This window comes from Micromesistius poutassou (assembly GCF_964030765.1).
Source record: "Micromesistius poutassou genome assembly, chromosome: 7".
Taxonomy (NCBI): Eukaryota; Metazoa; Chordata; class Actinopteri; order Gadiformes; family Gadidae; genus Micromesistius; species Micromesistius poutassou.
In genome coordinates, this window is record NC_140277.1 from 6714308 (window position 1) to 6735919 (window position 21612).

At 45.8% G+C, this 21612-nt stretch overlaps 1 protein-coding gene across 2 annotated transcripts in view; it reads left to right on the forward strand.

Annotated features, from left to right (window-relative positions):
- The window catches only part of LOC311350057 (zinc finger matrin-type protein 4), a 51692-nt gene extending 30810 nt beyond the window's left edge, over positions 1-20882 (forward strand). For both annotated transcript variants that reach the window (XM_084470097.1, XM_084470096.1), the window contains 3 exons: positions 1489-1782; positions 10856-10952; positions 20711-20882. In XM_084470097.1, the coding sequence (XP_084326223.1) occupies positions 1489-1782; positions 10856-10952; positions 20711-20732 (413 nt within the window). In that variant the 3' untranslated portion in view covers positions 20733-20882. The remainder of the gene's footprint in view (positions 1-1488; positions 1783-10855; positions 10953-20710) is intronic.
- Positions 20883-21612: the final 730 nt, after the last annotated feature.

Here is a 21612-nt window from a genome sequence, read left to right on the forward strand (position 1 = left end):
AGAAGTAAGGAGATCCGAGGGTAAAATGAGAAGTTAGGGGAAAGAGAGATGAGATGAGGAGAGGGAGAGGAGAGGAGATGAGAGGGTGAGAGGAGAGGAGAGGAGAGGAGATCAGGACAGGGAGAAGAAAGTAGATGAGGGTCAGATGAGAAGAGAGGGTAAAGAGAGAGGAGATCAGAGGGTGAGATGATAGGAGAGGGAGAGGAGAGGAGATGAGAGGGGGAGAGGAGAAGAGGGAGAAGAAAGGGAACGAGAGGGTGAGAGGAGAAGGAGAGGAAAGGGGATCAGAGGGCAAGATGAGAGGAGAGGGGAAAGAGAGAGAGGTAATGAGGAGAGGAGATGAGAGGGTGAAGGAATTAGAAAGAGGAGATGAAGGAGTGGAGAGGAGAGGATCAGTTAGGGCGATAGGCGATGAGCGACGAGAGGAGAAGAAAGTGGGGGGGGGGGGTTGGCGTTGGAGCGCAGGGGTGAGCTGGAGGGTGGGGGTGAGCTGGAGGGTGGGGGTGGGGCGGGATGAGGAGAGGATCAGAGTGAGAGGTGGAGAAGATGTGAGGCGAGAGTTCTGCTATTGCAAACGGTCCCTGGTGTCCCATTGGCCTTCCACTGACCCGCTGCTACACGCCTGTGATCGGACTTACTACGGTCTCCTCTCCCCGTCTCTAGCGGCAGGGGCAGAGCCCTTCCGGCTGTGATTTTGTGTGTGTGTGTGTGTGTGTGTGTGTGTGTGTGTGTGTGTGTGTGTGTGTGTGTGTGTGTGTGTGTGTGTGTGTGTGTGTGTGTGTGTGTGTGTGTGTGTGTGTGTGTGTGTGAGAGAGAAAGTGATCTATGGGTGTTGGGAGATAATTTCTTTCCTCTACTGTATTTTCACCGGAAATGTAATTTGAAGGTCTATTTTGACCCTAGTCCTCTCACGTTGATGTTTTCATTTAAACCCGTTCAATGAAATTCCTCTTACGGGCCCCCTCTCCTCCCTCCAATTATTGCCTCTCTTCTCCTTTTCTCTCTGACCTCTGCTCCCCCATCCCACCGCATCCCCACTCACCTCTCTCTCCCCCGCCTCTCCTCCCACCTCTCTCTCTCCTCACCTCTCTCTCTCCCCCGCCTCTCTTCCCACCTCTCTCTCTCCTCACCTCTCTCTCTCCCCCGCCTCTCTTCCCACCTCTCTCTCTCCTCACCTCTCTCTCTCCCCCGCCTCTCTTCCCACCTCTCTCTCTCCTCACCTCTCTCTCTCCCCCGCCTCTCTTCCCACCTCTCTCTCTCTCTCCCCCGCCTCTCTCCCCCACCTCTCTCTCCCACCTCTCTTCCAAACTCTCTTCCCACCTCTCTCTCCCACCTCTCTTTCTAACCTCTCTGTTCCAAATCTCTCTCCCCCACCTCTCTTCCCACCTCTCTCTCTCCCCACCTCTCTCTCCCACCTCTCTCCACTAACCTCTCTCGTCCAACTTTCTCACCCCAACCGCTTCTCTTGCCCCCAACCCCTATCCCCAGACTCATCGCCCTCCACTCCCCAGCCGTCGGACCCGGCCACCGGCGGGCCCCCAGCCACCCCGCCTGCGCTGCCCTGGCCGGCGGGCCCCGGAGGAGGAGTAGTGGGCGTAGGGGTAGCAGGGGGAGGGCCCTGCGGCGGGGAGGCGGGCAAGTACTGCTGCCTGTGCGGCGCCTGGTTCAACAACCCCTTGATGGCCCAGCAGCACTACGAGGGCAAGAAGCACCGCAGGAACGCCGCCCGCGCCCGCCTCCTGGAGCAGCTCGCTGGGAGCCTGGACGCCACCGAGACAGCAGGTCAGGGCCGCTCAGATCACACACACCCCCCCCCCATTGCTAGTCACAGAATGGGTAGGGTTGCCGGTTGAAGGTCGCTTGCTAAGATACGATAAGATAATATATACTTTATTATTAGAAGATGGAACTGATCCCAGACGGGAAATACAGGAACATTGCAAAGACATAGCAAAGATATTGGTACTCGTGCAGTGAGGTGGTTGTTGAATATTCTGGATACATGTGTGTTATGCAAATGAATTGTTTGCTTTGGGCTAGTTACTATGTTTTCTAACACTGGTGTGCCTTTTACTCATCTGTTCTTCGAGAAACATGAAATACATGATATAATGACATTATTATTACAGTATTATAAAAGGAAATGGTTTTAATAGCGCCGTAGATCATCGATATGCACATGGAGATTGACCTAAGCTGGAATCACCTGTGCGCTCATAAAGGCGAGGGCAAGGTGCAGGAAGCCTCAGAAAAATCAATAATAGATGAGCATGGTTTCGGTACTATATAAATGAAATCATATTTAATGAGGAAACCACGTTAGACATCTCGTAACTGTACCCCCTAGTGAACGGTGCACTACTGCAACACGCATGATGAATGATGGGAGCAATGCAGAGCCAGGAACGCCCGAGGGCCAATCAATAGATTAAGCTGAAGAGGTAAAAGTGAGATGACTTCATAGGCTGCCAGCGGTTCATCTGATATCCATGGTTTTACTGTCTGTTGCCATGGCAAACTGTTTTTTTTATTATTATTTCTTATCACACTTCTCATGCATTCACACTTTATACCCGTTTTGCCGCCTGTCTCAAATGATGTTTCTCTTCAGTATCGCTCCCAAACAATTGGATTTATTCATAGGATTTACGAGGCAGATTTATTCAAACGCGGTTAAAGTGTGCAATCTGGAGATGAAAGGGCCCATGCACGTCATGTTTTTGTGTTAGTTCTGGGGCACAGACACATGCACACACACACACACACATGCACACACACACACACACACACACACACACACACACACACACACACACACACACACACACACACATACTCAGGTATACAGAAGTAGACCACATACATACACACCGACTCATACACACACATGCATATACTAAACACACGCATGCACGCACATACCCACACACACACACACACACACAAACAAACAAATCTGATGTGCTCCAGGTGCAACTGACACAAGTCATTACCTCAGTAAGCCAATCATATTACAGCCAGGGGTCACATGATGGCTGACCCTGGCTCAGAGGCTTCAGATGATGTCATGCCGGATATTGTCTCCTGTCTGCCTCTCAGCGCCCTTAACCAGCCCCCCGCCCCGCCCCCTCCCCCCCAGCCATGCCCAAAATAACACCTGATTTAAATGATAACAATCAGTCGTCATCAATATAAATAAGGTCATCGAAAGTCTCGCATATTTCCGCGGGATTACGGGAAAGGTGGTCTCCTGACTCGGTTTTAGATTAATATCTAATGTCTGCTGGCAGACATTAGATAGATTGGAGCTCTATGAGCTCCAATCTGGAGCTCATAGAGTGGAGCTCTATGAGCTCCAATCTGGGTGAACCAGGCTTTTCACCTTCTTTCGGTTCACTTTGTTTCGACCCGTCGTGATGCTGGAGGCGGGCATGTGTGTCCGCACGATGGTCCAACAACAAACTCACGCTATCGTAAGTGAACTGTAAAAAAAAAAGGGTCTGTAAAGGTTTTCAGATCTGCACCGTGTATGATAACAACCACAGATAAACAATCCCTGTTTGAAAGCTTCATCCACTCGTGTGAATGAGTTTACCTCGGGAGAACATCTCCTTAACGACACAGAGAACATGGAAGGTTTTGGTTTTCCAGCTCAGGCTCTGCTCCATCTCCCCCCAGATGATGTGCTAAAACATAGTAGGAGTGCTGGGTCCCAGATTACAGTGATGGAGTGCTGAATAAAGATATGCAATTCAACCAGTGTTGGCTCATCCCCTTTACTTAAGATTAGTCTTTAGTCTTTCTCACTGAGACAATCTACCCTCCCCCCCCCCCCCCGATGATGAGAGTCTCACGTTTGATTAGCTGTGGTTAACAACTTCAGGTGTGAAGTCACTGAGTGTTATTTCACGAGGCGAGAGAGTGAGGTTAGCAAAGAGAGGAAAGTGTCTGTGTGCAGGCACTAATATCCTAATATTATATACTCTCTCTCTATCCCTCTCTTGCCTCCCCCTAGTGCTATCTCTCTTCCTGTCTCTTTCTCTCTCTCTGTTGGCCTCCGTTTTCTCTCTCTCTCTCTCTCTTTGTCTCTCTGTTACACTATCTGTCGTACATAGTGGATGACTGCACCAGGTTTATACACTATTGATGGTCCTGACCTTTTTTTTAAGCTGCAAGTACCCACTTGTTTCTTCTTAATGCCATGCTCCTCTTCTCTCTCTCTCTCTCTCTCTCTCTCTCTCTCTCTCTCTCTCTCTCTCTCTCTCTCTCTCTCTCTCTCTCTCTCTCTCTCTCTCTCTCTATCTCACTCTCGCTCTCTGCCTGTTTTGATCTCCTCCCTCAGAGTCACGGCAGAGGAGGTCTGTGGGATGTCAGTTCAGGTTCAGTTGTCCTTCACTGGGGGAAGAAAACTTGTTGGCAGCAGCGAGATAAACATTCATTAAGTCTTGCAGTCGTGCGTTGCCACATTTATTTTGACAACAGACAGAAATCTGATAATAACACGCTGGATGTCTCTGTAGGTGACATATGCCAACCCATTTAATGAACAGCTAAACATATTTATTTATTCAGCTAAATTTCATTGAGATTCAGATCTCTGGTACAAGAAACACCTGGTAGGATAGCAGCACAGGCGCCCAAACAATACATAGGACATATGTAATGAAGCCATATACAGGCACAAGAGAAGGGACAAACCCTTCAAACCAAGCCTCTGTCAGACGGACCCCATTTCAGCCCCGCCATAGTAGAAATACAGAGGCTGTTTGTGTACATATGAGTACAGAGAGATAACTACAGAGTGCTCCCTCATCACACTGTGCAAACCAAGCGTGCTAGCACCGAATCCCCTTGACACAGATACTGTACATGGAAGTGCTTCTTCCTCTTGGTCTTTGGTTGGGAACGGATGGTGGACTGGGAGGGGTGGGGAGAAAGTCATTATTCCTCCCAGTTTGTTCCGGACAAGGAAGCCCCCCTAGAGATAGGGGTCATGGTCATCGCTTCATTGTGGTGGTTCGGGAGAGGGGAGGGGAGCAGGCAGAAGATGGGAGGAAGGGGGACACCTGCTCTGTGCCGGACCCCCACATAAATCACCCTAGTGGTAGAAGCCCCCCTGTAGACACACCAGACACATGGTCTCCTCTGTACCGCCTCTCTGGAGACAGACCGTTGTGTGTGTGAGTAGGTGAGCACGTACACACTCACACACACACACACACACACACACACACAGTGCAGCCACTGACAACAACATGCACACACACAGGCACACACACAGGAGCAATTGTGTATACATTGCCTGTGTGGGTGTGTACATGCCTATGTGTGTGTTTGTGTGTGTGCGTGTGTGGGTGTGTGTGTGTGTGCATGTGTGTGCATGCACGGGTTGAAAGAGTGAGATGCCGGAGCCGAGAATATTATCTGTGATTGAGTTGCTCTGCGTCTAGAGACAAGATTGACCTCTCCACCTCCCCTGAGATCACACACACACACACACACACACACACAGCCACATAAGTATGCGCAACATTATACACAGTTGAACACATACACACACAAACACACACACACACACACACACACACACACACACACAGTCACACACTTATCTACTTACAAATACAAACACATTCACATTCACTGCATGATACATACAGGTGCAAACACACACACACGTGAACGTACAAACGTACACAGGTACAAACATACATACATATATATGATTTTGCATTTTGGGTGATGTGCATGAAATCTTAATACAAAATAGCACCTATAATTCACACAATATCCCTCACAAAGCTACTTCCAGAAGTTACTTCACTGGTTTTATGAAAGCACATTGATATGCTACAAACACATCCACACAACCTGCCCAAGAGAATCGTTAATTTCCAGAGGAACACACAAATCGACAAGTCGGGAGAAAACAATTCAGCTGAGGAACAAGGTTACTTCATTCAACACCTAACATAACACAAATTGTATTGTATTGTAAAAGTATGGAGCCCCCATGTTGGTTTTTACCTGGTACCAAATGGTCCTTCTTGGCACATCCTTGCACACTTTGCTGTCAACCCCCTTGAAGTTTTTGGTCGCTTGGTCGAACCGCGCTTTACATTTGGCTAGGACTGTCGGTTAAACTTATCATCATTATGGTGATAAGCGTCTGCCTGCAGGGATTCGTGTCAAGTCCCATGATGCATTCTGTTGGTTCTTTATATCCCACATCGCTGGTGAGTTTTTTTTGTATCTGATGAAGTGGGCTTGGAATCTGTAAAAAAAATTCTGGTACAGTACAGTAAAGAACATGGATAACTAATGGACTGCCAAGTCAAGCAGGCTTCTGGGGAGGCAAAATCAGCATGAGCTCATTTTGGATCCAGGCAGTAAATGGTGCTTATCCTCTAAGATTGTTTGTGTTTTTTTGTAATTAGTTTTAGACCATTGACCTGAATGGGAGACAGGAGAAGTAATAGCCACTCTGTTCCGAGACAATCCGATCGATGCTCAGTGTGCTGTATCTACGCTCGTCGATTTCACAAACCGATTTGATTTAAAATATTAAACGGCAAGAACACTGCATCCCTTGAAATAGTTTTCTAATTAGCGACGGTAAAGTTGGATAGCATATGAGATCAAATAATACAAAAAAATTATGTAAATATGTTTTGAACACATGACAAGCTGCGTTCTAAGAATAGAACATGGCTTATTACTCAGCTGACACTTCTGGTGGCTTTGTCTTTGTCTGTTTACCAGCTTGCCAGTGACGCCAGCAGGCTCTGTACATTGTTAAAAAAGTTCACTAATAGCACTAGCAGCACTCCTACTATTCATGTCACCTCCTCTCCTCCCCTCCTCTCCACCTCTCCTCCCCTATCCTATCCTCTCCCACCTCGTCTCCTCGTCTATTCCTCTCCTCCCCTGTCCTCTCTTCATCCTCCCCTCACCCCTCATCTCCTTTCCTGTTCTCCTGTCCTCTCTTCTCCTCCTCTCTGATTTCCTCTCCAACCCCCCTCCATCAATCCCTATCCATTCCTCCTCCTCTCCTGTCCTTTCCTGAGCTCACATCCTCTCCTCCCCCCTTCTCTCTTCTCAACTTATTTCCTCTCCTTCATCCTCTCATCACCTCTTCTCTTTCCTCTCCTCTCTTTCTCCTCTCTCTTCACTCATCTCATCCTCTCGTGTAATTAACCCCCCCCCCATCACCACCACCACATACATTCATATTCCTCCATTGTGTGCCATCAGCACCAGCACATTTTATTCACCGCTTGTAATTAACATGGATTAGTGCACGGACCGGGTGTCGTACCAGAAGGGCTTGATTAGGCAAAACACCATGAATGTGTGTGTGTGTGTGTGTGTGTGTGTGTGTGTGTGTGTGTGTGTGTGTGTGTGTGTGTGTGTGTGTGTGTGTGTGTGCCTGTCTGTCATTAATCAGACGGCTAGTGGAGAAGGTGCTTTTTTGACACTTGTCTGTGCATTTATGAGCCTAACAGAGACCCATCAAAAAAACACTTCCACTAATGACGCATATATCAAAAGCTCTTTGATGCTGTAATCCGTCTTCAAACAAAATACGGACAGGAAAACCTCTTTTCTCCCATTAACAGACGAGACGTACGGAAAACTTGAGCGCTGAGAAGAAAGATGCCCCTCTTCCACGCTCTTGTTTGAAAAGCATTTTGACATCACATGCATTCATCTCCATACATTTCTTCTCTCCCCGGTCTTTATTCATTCAGAATACCCTCCCCCTGGAGCTCTACAACCAGCCTCACTCAAGACAACTCATTCGGCCGCGGCTGGCTGTTAAAAGCAGACTTTGTCCATGATTGAGCCTTGAAAAGGACTAAAACGTTATTTACGTGTGTGAAGTGCGCAGGCAGTCCATGCACATCCATGGCATTTATAGCCGGCTTTTCGTCGTATAATTGGCGTGGTTTGCGCAGTCTGCTATAGCAGAGCTTTAATTTCAGAAGTGGGCAGCACGTGACAAATCCTGTATGATGTCTGCACAGGGGCCGCGGTGATGTCATTTTTGATCCACCCGCGGCGACTACAAATTGGGTTCAGATCAACTCAACTGGCATAATAAAATATGCCACATTATGCATATCTGGCCCGGTCCCACAATAGCTTCCCGAGACGCACGCTACATCTCAATGTTGTGTTTGCTCTTCAGTTCCCAACATGCCTTGCCAATTAACGCCGCGCAAGGTCAAAGGGGAACGGTGTCGGTGCCAGCAGCTCGTAAATCTCCCGCACGGCGCTGACAGCGGGGAAAAGGCCACCAACTATTATAAATACACCAACTTTCAGACAGACGTTACCCATGCAGAGGGGGATCCACCAATCATCCACCCAATACAAATAACGATCGATAGAACGAGAAACAGAGACGAAAGAAACCCTGCAGATGCGCAAAAGAAAAACATTCCGGGCAATTCACGTGGACCTTCTTTTTATTTCTTCTCATTTTTAATCAAACAGGAGCCCAAACTGTCATGGCAGTTGGTGACCGTGGTAACGATAGCTGTGCGGTGACAGCTCTGCAGTGCGCAAAAATGTGAGAGAAAAAAATACAGTATATATATTTTAAACTCTCTGGGTGGGAAGGAGGGGAGCGGAGACCTGGGCCAATTAAACCAGGCTTGACGATAACAGGTTCCGCACGACACCGTCTTAATTTCCCATGCCCTCCTGGTCAATGAGCTGTACCACGTAATGAAATAATGGCGGAGTTCATTTGCATTAACGTTGCCATGGTTTAATAAAGATTTATGATGACTGGTCTCTGGTGCAAGGATCTCTTTGTTTCGCTGCCCTGTTTGATTGTGTTCTACACACACACACACACACACACACACACACACACACACTTTGTAGTTCTATGACCCACACATAAAAGCAGGCCCACATCCACGCACACATATGTGCAGATCAGTGGCAGCTGCTGGTCTTTCAAAGAGGGGAAGCTCATTTACGGCCTACATCATATAAATTGTCAATTTATGTATGTAAGTTATGCTCTCTGTTCCTTTTCAAGGAAATGCTCTGTCATACCAACTAGCTGTCTTTTCCACTGACTTGACCAGTGTCCTCTCAATGGCCAGCAGAGCTAGGCTGCTTAAACGGCCTTGGCCCATTGTGTTATGGGTGTAGGACTTGAGCCACTTTAAACAGGAGAAGCTCCTTTCTACACCTGCAGATGTAGCTCCAATTGTTGCCACTAATGAAAACAGTTTGTAAAGCTTAGAGGCATTGCACTGTCCAACTCCATGTCTTTAAGGAACACCAAGAAATCACACAGCTTTCCCCTGTCACCCTGCAAGTCCTGATCTGAATACAGGACTTGAAGTTCAGACCTCAGGCTCCCTGAATCAAAGTGATGGCCAACTACCAAAATGATATTAAACTTGAACAAGGAAATGTGGGAATTATGTTAAACTGAAGCAAGGAATTGTGTGAATAAGTGTATGAAATGTACAATGAAAATTGTCACGCAATTTCGCCAAGAAAATATCAAGAAATAGGTTGCAGTTCGTCTTTCGACTCGCTTGCAAAATCCGCGATGGGACTGATATGAGGAATGAAGACAGCTCCGGTGACTTTTTATAGTTCAAAATCGCTGTCAATCAAACGGCAACTCAGTCTTTCGCAGACCCTCCAATCATCACGCAGAAGCCCAGCGTCCAGGCCAGCCCACTCCTCCATTCACCCCCAGAGACGCTGAGCGTCCGTGGGAAGGACATAATCGCAGCATTATCCAATGACCGTCGACTTTCGACACACTAAAAAAAGCTGTTCTATGCAGCCCCATTAAAGTGGATGGACGCTGAGCTTCAACAGGCAAATGAACTGTGACGCTACGGGAGTGAGAAGGAAACCGAATCAGTCGACCTGCGATAAGCAGCTGATTCTGAACAAACTCGTCTTCGAGGTGGACGTGTTCTAACCCATTTTTTGTCAATGAAATGTTAACACAACAGTATATATTTGACCATTTAATTTTTGAAATTTTAGGGGAAGCTAAGCTTCCCTTGCAGTCTTAGTGAAATCGCCACTGGTGCAGATACATTAACGTGCACCCACACACACACACACACACACACACATTTGTATGTGTGTGTGTGTGTGTGTGTGTACAGATACACCCACATGCACACAAACACACGCATGCACACAGAAAGACAAACACACATCCTCACACACGCACACACAATTGTGCACAGACACACACACACACACACATGCACACACGTTCACTCTTCACCCATCAATGTCAGAGTCACTCTCCATCTCCCAAGCGTCTATTTTTGGAGGCTCATCTCGACCACCTGCAAACCCTGTAATTAGTTCACATCTGTTTCCGTGCCATGTCATTGCATCACAGCAAGCCCACCGACACAACACAGACACAACATGCACACAGGCCTCCTACTCTACTACACACCCACACGCACACACACAAACACACACCCACACTAATCGCAATACCACAGAGATTAAAAGTGAACTGAGGATAAAAATAAATCGCTGCTATTTTATTAAGGACAAGTTATTTTCAATGATTGTTAATGGAAGTCAGAAAGGGAACTGACAATTTTCTGCAATTATGGAACTTTGTGTGCTGTTCTTTTTATGTTTTTATATATTTTTTTACAATTCAAACAGGTTTTACCGTACAAATGCTATTCTTGTTCTGATCTCATGTTGTTTCTTTTTTTCTGTCTGTTCTCCCCAATGTTGATTGAGGATAACAATAGAAGGAGCTGGAAGGCTTGTCTTGACGCTGTTGACTGGCGTGCGTGTGTGTGTGTGTGTGTGTGTTTGTGTGTCTCTCCAGGACTGCGCAGTAGTTACTCCTGCAGTGTCTGCAGTGTGGTCCTCAACTCCATAGAGCAGTATCACGCACACCTTCAGGGCTCCAAGCACCAAAACAAGTGAGTACAATGCATGCGTGCATGGATGAAAGGGTGAATGGATGGATGGATGGATGAAGTGCGGATGGATGAATGGATGGATGGATGGATGGATGAATGGATGGATGGAAGAAGTGCGGATGGATGGATGAATGGATGGATGAAGCGTGGGTGGATGATGGATGGATAGATGGATGAATGGATGGATGAAGAGTGGGTGGATGAAGGATGAATGATGGCTGGCTGGATGGATGGGTGGGGGAATAGAATCAAGTCACTAGAATAAGATAACTGTAATTATATTCCAAGAGGAAAAAAACTCCATAAACAAGAAAAATGAGTCCAATCTCTCTGTGTGAAAGCCCCAGACTGTTTCCCCCCTTTGAACCTGTCAGAATGTAATTGGTTGTTCAAGGATCAGAATTTTGCATTCACAGCAAGAAGGAAAATAAGTACAAAATAAAAAATAAAATCTGAACTTCAAAGTTTTATTTGGAAGATGACCTTTCAAAAATGTAGTTGTGATTCCAATGGTAACACATGTGTCTTTGCTGCACCATAACATTGCATTTGATTTGTTATAAGAAGTTGAATCTCAAAGAAATGTGATAAAAACTCACCATAACACAAATTTGAAGGAACCTTTAATAACATTGAGGACATATGACTCCCATATCAGGCAATTAGTCCACGAAACGTGGATGAATTATACACTATACCAGGCACTCTTGGTATAGTGCCAAAAAGTAACAAAATAGGTTATTTAGCTGAGGAGAAGGTTATGTTTATTTGATTTAAATGAGGTACCCTTTAAATTGTCGAACTTGATAACTATTAAGCATAATGTTTTGGCATGAGACTAGGTGTGACTGTGGAAATACTACCATGCTAAAAAAGTATTATGGTAAACGTTTATTTGCTTAAAAATTAATTAAACCAGGAGCAGTAGGAGTTCTTTCAATGCCAACAGTAAAGTCCCAAACGTGTGGTCTGATTAGCAAAAATATCTGCAAGCTGTTCTCAAGTATATCCAACATGACTGTGTGTGTGTGTGTGTGTGTGTGTGTGTGTGTGTGTGTGTGTGTGTGTGTGTGTGTGTGTGTGTGTGTGTGTGTGTGTGTGTGTGTGTGTGTGTGTGTGTGTGTGTGTGTGTGTGTGCGTGCGTGCGTGCGTGCGTGCGTGCGTGCGTGCGTGCGTGCGTGTGTGTGTGTGTGTGTTCTATCTGGGAATAACGCTAAATGCTAAAGCACGACATTAGCACTTTTCTCTGCACTCAAATAAAATGCTGAATATACCCTTACGCACAGATGGAGCCACAGACACACATGCACAAACACAGCAGTTAGCAGTGAGTGCTGGCCAACGTGCAAGCCATTAAATAAAGCTAGGCACAAGATGACCTTCGGCTTGGGTCAAAGGTCAGCCCAGAAGACATTTGTGTCTTAAGTAACAGAGAGGTGACCTTTGGAAAGTGTTCAACAACGATGAGTTAAACAGCGTAGCCTTCACATAAGGTCACATGAAATGATTGCGATATGGAGACTGTAACAGTAACAGACAATAGCGTTGGACGAAGAGGCTCGGGGGAAAACTAAATGTTCATTAGGCTAGGTTATGGTGTATTTACGTGGGTTTAGGATTTTACAGGGCTGCTATTCTCTTGAGTCCTTTATATATGGCTGTGCATCGCCTGCCAAAAATAGCATGGTGCCTTCTAATGTACAACACTGAGCTGGGTGAAAAGGGGTCATTTGAAGGATGTTCAAATTGAGAGGGACAGCCAAAGAAAATAAATGTTCTTGAGAAGGGAAGCCAGAGAATAATAATGGTGCAGTTCCAGAGAACAAAAAGAAAAACAACCAAAAATGTGGGTGTGTGAGAGATGAAGAGAATAGGGAATTGTTGAATTGAAGAAGACTGTTATTTTACAGCGAGGCAGGGACACAAAGACAGACCACATTTGAGACAGAGCTGAGATGGCATTGAAGCCAGGGAGAAAGAGAGGGATAGAAAGAGAGTCAGAGAGAGAGAGAGAGAGAGAAACAGAGAGAGAGAAACAGAGAGGAAGAGAGAAGTGGTAGCAAAGACAAAAAAGAGTGCGAGACAAGACCGAAGAATCCGGTCGGGTCAAAAAGAAAGTGATAGCACTAGCTGAGACGTTAGAGTCGGCGGGGCGAAGAATAACAACCAGCCCAAAACGAAGAGCTCAGCAAAGAAACCGCTACTCCATGTAAAACGGAGAACCACCGCAGGCAAAAAAAAAAACGCCAAGGGTGGTGAGAGACAAAACGCAAAGGTGCCGTGACAGAGATAAGGAGAAAAGGTTTAAAGCCGTCAGGAAAGATCCGGTCAGGGGTCCACATCTGCTGACAGCCTAGGATTTGGACTACTTAAGAGAAGCCGGATCAATGCGGGCCCGAGGGGGCCAGGGGGTCGGGGGGGGGGGGATTTTGAGCGCAGAATACCTGGGGATTTAGGGGGAGCCTAACTGATAGGTGGCAGGATAGCGGTCTGAGGGGTCTTTTGCAGGCCACCGTATCAGGAACAGACTCGGTGTGCGAGTGCCGCGCACAAAGGGGCAACCTGTCTTCAGAAGGGAATTGGGTAGAATGACCCTGCAGGTGTTAGTTGTCTCAGAGCCGTCAAGAGGATTGGAGCTTGTCCGCTATCTACCTCGACAGGAAGGGAAAGGATACGCTTGTTGTTTCAAAGCCCCCTCTGTGTGTGTGTGTGTGTGTGTGTGTGTGTGTGTGTGTGTGTTGGGAGGAGAGGTAGAGTCTTTGATAACCCACAGAATAGTATCGGACAAAGGTTGTACGAGTTGTCTTGGCGCTGTGATGGAAGGAGGGAGTGTTTTGAGGTGTGCGTGCCATACGGTGTATCGCCGTGGAGACGAGACAGAGCCGTTACAAGGACGCGCCGCGGTTTTCATTTTCACCGCCTTTACCGAGTTACAAAGTGTGTCGTCTGTGTGTAGTTACGTGTGTGTATGGGTATCTGTCTCTGTGTGTATATGTGTGTGTGTCTTTCTCTCTCATACATACGCAAACCCGCACTCCAGCAGGGTGTTTATATATACAGCCCAAATCAGTGTGTGCCCCATACTGGGTTGTTTTTTTGCTGCAGTGGGAGTGTGTGCTTAGAGGGCATGGAACAGCTTGATAGCATTCCAAGCTTTGTCACTCTGGCCAGCACGCTGTGTGTGTGTGGAGAAACGTAAATAGGCTGTCACCGGAGTGCATGGGTACACACAGAGTTGGCTTTGATTCCCCCGAAAAATACAAGTGTGAGGATTTGCTAATGAATTGAATGAACATGAATACAAATACAAAAAAAACTTTTTAGGTTGGGGTTTTGAAAATCATTTTGATAATTGGTCAAACCGTGTTGCTGTTAGTGCTTTTTAATGATCAAAAGGATTGACAGTTTTCTTCACTAAGAACGTGGGCAAATCTCGAGTTTGTGTTTCTATTCCAGCCACACATTTGAAGATGTGTTCTTCAGTTCTTTTTCTACCCTCTGGGAGTAAACTGAAATTTGTGGAGGGCTGTGCTACATGTGCTCAGATTTTCCTTAAATATGCCTGAGTTTGTGTGGTACGTGTGTTTTTTTGTGCACGTTTAGTGTATGTGTGTACCTTTTGAAGTTCTCCTGTTGAGGTTATCGTGGGGCGAGCTTGCCAAAGTGGGACTTTTCATCCCATTTTTCTGTGTGTTTGTGTGTGTGTGGGTGTGTGTGTTTGAGCATGCACACAAACTCTGCATGAGCTCTGCTCTTGTAAGAAGCTTTGTGGAAAAGACGAAAGTGCATCTGACAGTGGCAGGGGATTATCGCTCACAGTGGAAACGTCCATGAGAATGTTGTGTGTGTGTGTGTGTGTGTGTGTGTGTGTGTGTGTGTGTGTGTGTGTTTACGTGTGTGCGTTTGTGTGTATATGTGTGTGTCAGATTGGCCCATTTATCTTCGTCTGTGCGTGTGCGGGGAGACGCCTTTATGAGTTCGGCGCAAGATTTCTGTCAGCCTAAAACAACAACAGACGTCTCTATTCCCCCGACCGGAGGACGCACCTCTCCGTCAGCCCAGCCCTCCGCCTCCCCCCCCCCTCCCCCCTCTCTCCCCCATCCACTGTGTAATGAGGCTGAGCTGAAACACAGGTCCTCTGGAACATGAGCGACAAGTGACACGTGCTGTCTTTCTCTGCTGGTGGAGGAGAGTCGTGATGGCGAACAACGTTCAGTGTTGTGTAGCACAGATCACACCACAGACTCGCTGGGAATATTTTCGACAGCACATCGGAACATTAGTAATTAGCAGATACACCTCGCGGCCAGGCCGAGTTGTCGCTGCGGGGCAGCTGGCCGGCGACAACAGAGCAAATAAACAATTCTGTAGAGATATAGCTGGCCGAAATAGGAACGTTACTCACTGACTGCCAATGTCGGAAAGTGGTTATGTGGATATGAAGTTTGAAATGGTGACGGTGATTTCCTGAACAAAATATGTACAATTTGTGAGCTGAATATTTTTCTGTATAATGTTTGTGCCCTCCCAAGCATTGCAAAAGCTCTTCAAACTAAAGCAAATCTCGCCCTCCTGACAGAGGAAGTTAACGCTGGAGGTTGCCAACATTTTCCGTCCATTCAGTCAGTTCAAGGATGGGTTCTATCTGAACAAGAGCATCCTAGCAACTGAGTAATTATTTAAGGCACATTTATGAATAATACTGTGTATATTATTTTATTATAAACATTCAATACATAAATGGATATTGACAATATGCAGACCTTTTATTCTGTCCACACTTACACACGCACATGCATACAAATAGTCACACACAAACACACACACACACACACACACATGCATACACACACATAATACACAATCTATGGTCGCAGTCATCATCCTGTCAACTAGTCACTAACACTCCTACACTCACTCTATTCCCTCATACATTAGTACGGCTAACAGATGCACATATTGCCTCAGAGCAATGCACGACATGCACAGCCCTGCAGTTGGCTCTTCTGTGATACCATGTGACCTCACCATGATTCTGACCTTTAATGTGTGTGTGTGTGTGTGTGTGTGTGTTTGTTTGTCTTTGTTTGTCTGTGTGTGGCTGTTTGTGTTTGTGTGTGTGTGTGTGTGTGTGTGTGTGTGTGTGTGCATGTGTGTGTGTGTGTGTGTGTGTGTGTGTGTGTGTGTGTGTGTGTGTGTGTGTGTGTGTGTGTGTGTGCGCATACACACAGTATGGAAATTGATTTGATGCTCTTTTGTTGTTTTCATTTAAATAAAAGATGAAGGCATGTGCTGATGGGAAATAGGAACTGAACCTAAGTACAGTGCTTAGTGTAGGGTTAGTCGGAATAGTCGGGCTATCAACTCATGTGCAAATAGGGCACTGACAGGCACTGAGTGTGTGTGTGTGTGTGTGTGTCTGAACTGTGTCTCATTGCGCCCCAGGCAAGGTGAGAGGTTAAATTCAGGACTGCCACTGGTAGGCACAAATCCTCTTACATGAACTCCTTTTTGGCACGCTGACAAACCCACACAGACCCAGACACACGCACACACCGACAGACACACACACAATTACACACACACTGATGCCACTCAAGTGCAAACGTTGGGCTAGAGAACGTTGGGCTCGTGCATGCCGCCAGCCCCCCCCCCCCCCCCCCGGTTGTGACTCATCGTTTGGTCGCCTTAGAAACTGGGCCCTGCCAAATTGCATTTACCTGACACATATGCACACCTTCACATGCATATGGCCATCCATTTTGCAGAAAAATAGCAGGCACACTTGGCCGTCTCTGTCTCTCTCTCTCTCGCACACACGCTCTCTCTCTCTGTGATTCACTATGGTCCACTATGGTCCAAAAATATAAATAGAGTCAGGTCATGTCAGGTCATGTGGTATGTTGTATGTTTTTACTGTTATTGATGCAGACAAATTTATTCCCACAGAGACGAAATAAAGTGACTTTGACTTTGAGGTCAATGGATAGACTGTTTGACGTGTTTATACTTGGTAAAATAGGTATATGGGATATTTGAGGCACTCTCTTTGGCTTAGATAATTGTGAAATGAAATGTAAAAATGTAATTAAATATCCATCTGTACTTTTCTGAGCAGGTTTATTTTACTATTTAAACTAAGAGTTGGAAAACAACAACTCAACAACAGATAAAGTGGTGTTAAAATTCCAAAGAATCTCTCTCTCTGCCTCTCTCTCTTTCCTAGCATACAATCTCAGGCTTTAGATTCTGTTGACTGGGTTCAAGAACAGGCTCACTTTCTTACCCTGCTTTCCTACCTGCTCTCTCCACCTTTCCTACCTGCTCTCTCCTCCTTTCCTACCTTCCCTCCGACTTGTTTCTCATGAACTCTTCTTCCTCTCTCTCTTCCTCATGCCTCCAATGCCTATCTCCTCTCTACACTCCTGCAACTCTTTACCACAAGAGTTTTAGCCCTTTGCATCGTTTCACTCTTGTATTGCCTTTGGTATAGTCTCACTCTTGTAATACGTTTGGTATAGTCTCACTCTTGTATTGCATTTGGTATAGTCTCACTCATATTGCATTTGGTATAGTCTCACTCGTGTATTGCATTTGGTATAGTCTCACTCTTGTATTGCATTTGGTATAGTCACACACTTGTATTGGGTTTGGTATAGTCTCACTCTTGCATCTTGCGTTTGGCATCGTCTCACTCCACCTGGCAGTGGAGCCAAAGAACATTTTGTGACAACACCTACTTTGGGATTGCAGTGAAGTTCAATCTCAAAGGACAAAACAACACCTTGTGCTATGTCCAATCATGGGCTTGGTACATTTTTAGCATCTCAGGGGTGCTCCACTATGAGTCTTTACACCATCTGTTTCCTGATTTCCAATTTGCTTATTGGTACAGTCCCATGCAGCCTGTGTTTCTGGGTCTGTCTGTGTGCTCTGTCTGTCTGTGTGCTCTGTCCGTCTGTGTACTCTGTCTCTCTTTGTGCTCTGTCTGTCTTTGTGCTCTGTCTGTCTGTTCTGGGTCAGTCTGTGTGCTCTGTCTGTCTGTTCTGGGTCTGTCTGTGTGCTCTGTCTCTGTGTGCTCTGGGTCTGTCTGTCTGTCTGGGTCAGTCTGGGTGCTCTGGGTCAGTCTGTGTGCTCTGTCTGTCTGTGTGCTCTGTCTCTGTGTGCTCTGGGTCTGTCTGTCTGTCTGGGTCAGTCTGGGTGCTCTGGGTCAGTCTGTGTGCTCTGTCTGTCTGTGTGCTCTGGGTCAGTCCATGCCTATGCTGATTCTGTGTACTGTCAGAATAGTCTCATGGTGAGGGTGTGCCCACTCCCAGTCAAAAGGATTTGGCTTCAAACCTCACCGTCCACAGTCTTTGAAAATATTTAAATTTCAAGTCTGAGGAATGACAGACTTGTGATTGTGTCCACGGGCTACCAAATGATAGGGTACGAGGATCAAGGTACTTTGTTGAGGGATGCAGAGGGGGGGCCATTTAGTACTGGATGTTATTCAGGGTAAGTATACCAAGAGAGAAACAGAGGAACAAGAGGTCGTGCTGGCCTTCTATGGTGGTCGGTCTCTTCCCCTCTCTGCTACCTGTCCTCCCTTACCCCCTACCCCCCCCCCCTCCTCCTAGGGCACAGTGAGGGCTGGCAGAGTCATTGCCCTCCCCACACCTCAGTTTGAGTCCAGAGCTTTGGGATAAATCCTGAGCAAGCAGACAGGGTGTAAAGGCCAGGGTTTTAACAGTCATTACCGGGATAGATGCTGACAGCTAGGGTGACCCAGTAGCACTCTCTCCAACTCTCTCTCCCCAGCCCATCTCTCTCTCTCTCTCTCTCTCTCTCTCTCTCTCTCTCTCTCTCTCTCTCTCTCTCTCTCTCTCTTTCTCCTCTGCCCCCACTTCCCTGTTTGCCGTGATGTCTTTTTTCATCATTTTCATACAATGTGACTTTAAAATAAACAAGCTTAGTCAGACGATGCCAAACCTCTGTTCATTTCTGTTATTGTCTGTGAATAGTTGAGTGTGGGAAGCAACAAAGTACAAATACTTTGTTACTGTATTTAAGTTCAGTTTTGCAGTTTCTGTACTTTACTTGAGTATTTATTTTTCTGACAGCTTTTTTCCTTTTACTCCCTACATTTCAACACAAAACTTTCGACTGCTTACATTATTAGTGCCTTCCCCAAATTAAGACAGATTTGAACCTAAACAGATCCATACAAAAAACGATCCCTTGTTGTATCCATCGGTGCATATCACGCATGGCGGATGCAACAAGATGAAAATTACGTAAAAGATAGAGATGAAAAGGGGACACCGCTGAGAAATGGCGTCTGTGAGAGCACTAGCTAAGTAGCGAGTGAGGATAGATGAAAGTGAACCAGCAAACATTGACGTTGGAGCAAATTCAGAGCAGCATTTTAGAGCCTGTACTTTTCCTCTTTTCTTAAGTAAAGAAATTGAATCAGTACTTTTACTTTTGTCTTTTTTTACTCAAGTATGTACTTCTACTTAGATTAGTAAATAATTGGTTGTACTTTTACCACCACTGTCAATAAGTACAAGCAACAGTAGTACAGAGAGTTAATCACTTTTTCAAACTGAGATCCAAGTACAATGGATGGAGCTGATATCAAAAGATAACATGGTGAAATTGAAATTTAGTAATAAATTCAGAAATGTGACCAATGATGTCTCTCTTTAATGAGATGCAGGGATGATATGAGAAAAGAACATCGGGAAACCCTTGCATAAACACTGCCAGGGTTTGGGTCTGAATCTCCCATTGGGAGACACCCCTGCCGTCCACCATACATGGCCTATATCAGATTAAAGCTGCACTATGTGAATTTTCCCATTAGCAGCCGCTATGTGGCCTGAGTTAGCTATAGTTATAGCAATTTAATTTTCCAACATTTAAGGGAGAAGGGGGGAAGTTCAACAGAATAGAACAATTTCTAGAGAAAACATCCTGGAATGGATTGACTCATGTACAGGCGTGTTGGATCCTTTTATATTCCAGACATTTTGTAAGAATTGAATAGCTGCAGTGCAAAAAAACACAGGGCAGGTGTGAATAAAAAACAAATTTAACAAACCATTGAAGAATGCTACTTTTGTATAGCATGCTTCTTTTTAAATACAACAGCATCTCTTTTGTTTGACTCAAACGGTGACAAACAGCGGTTTGTTTTCCTCTGATAAAAGTAAATAATGGATTTGGGTGTATGAAAAATAAGAATATATCAACAACCAACAATATAAAAGTGGTCCAAATTGCCCTGTCATCACACAGCATCACACGCCATCCTGTTGCCACTGTTTTAAATGTGGTTAGCAGCTGGGAGGAGGCTCGGCAAAGGGCTGTCATTATGAGGAGATTGTAGAATGGGATTATTGAAGAGAGAGAGAGAGGAGAGAGAGAGAGAGAGAGGAGAGAGAGAGAGAGAGAGAGAGAGAAATTTGCCGGCCTGGTCTCAGTATCTCTTAACACCTCACAGATGTGCTCTTGTTGTCTTGGATACAACCTCAGCTGAGGGTTTTTAATGTATTCTGCCGTTGTGCTGTGTACTGTAAGAACGATGAAATAAGAAGACCACAGAGAAAACAACAATAGGTCGATTTTTTTTCCAATTAGATATGGTACATGAATGTAAAGAGGTCCTGCTTGATGTATGATTAGTCATACACTTGCAGTAAAACTAATCATATTTCTGTGTGTGTGTGTGTGTGTGTGTGTGTGTGTGTGTGTGTGTGTGTTTTGTTTTCCAGCCTGAAGCAGCACCAACAGTGAGCCATGAGGACACGTCGCTTTGTGAGAGTATAGGAGCGGAGAGTGGAGAGAAAATGAGGAATATACTTATTTATTCATTTACTTATTTATTTAGTATTTGTGTGTTTGTTTATTAATACTTGTGTCACAACCATTTGGGTGTAAGGGACTACTGCTTGAAGTTATTTGTGTGTGTGTGTGTGTGTGTGTGTGTGTGTGTGTGTGTGTGTGTGTGTGTGTGTGTGTGTGTGTGTGTGTGTGTGTGTGTGTGTGTGTGTGTGTGTGTGTGTGTGTGCGTGTATGTGCATGTGTGCGTGTGCGTGTGTGTGTGTGTGTGTGTGCGTGTGTGTGTGCGTCATATTCTTGCAGTTCGTCATCACTACAGACTTGGTGTGGGGGGGGGGGGGCAAAAAAAATAACTAATAGATGTAATTTGGGTAAATTAGCTATCATTAACTAAGCCACAGTTAATTGTGCCATGACAGTAGCGCAGTGTGACACGGAGGCCTGGTCACCGCTTCTATTCCCTTCCCGAATAATAGACTATCATTTGGCCCTCTTATCCTCCCTCTCAGCCCTTTGTGCATCCTCTCTCCAGACCACGCATCCTCCTCACCAACCCTACCCTGACCATAATCTTCTCTCCTCCCCTCCCCTCCGTCACTGGCCTCTCTTGATCCTTTAGCTTCCTAACACAAATACATTTTCTTTTTACAAGCATAGCCTCTGCTGCCTGAAGTCTACACTGAATTAAGATATATTCAGGGCCAGGACACTAGCTGTTCACGACATGAGGTAAATAAAACCAAAACAAGGTGGTTTGACTTTCAAGGAGTTTCGAACTCAAACCTTGACTTCTGTCTCAACCGTAACAATGGCAGGAGGGCCGACTGCAATATAT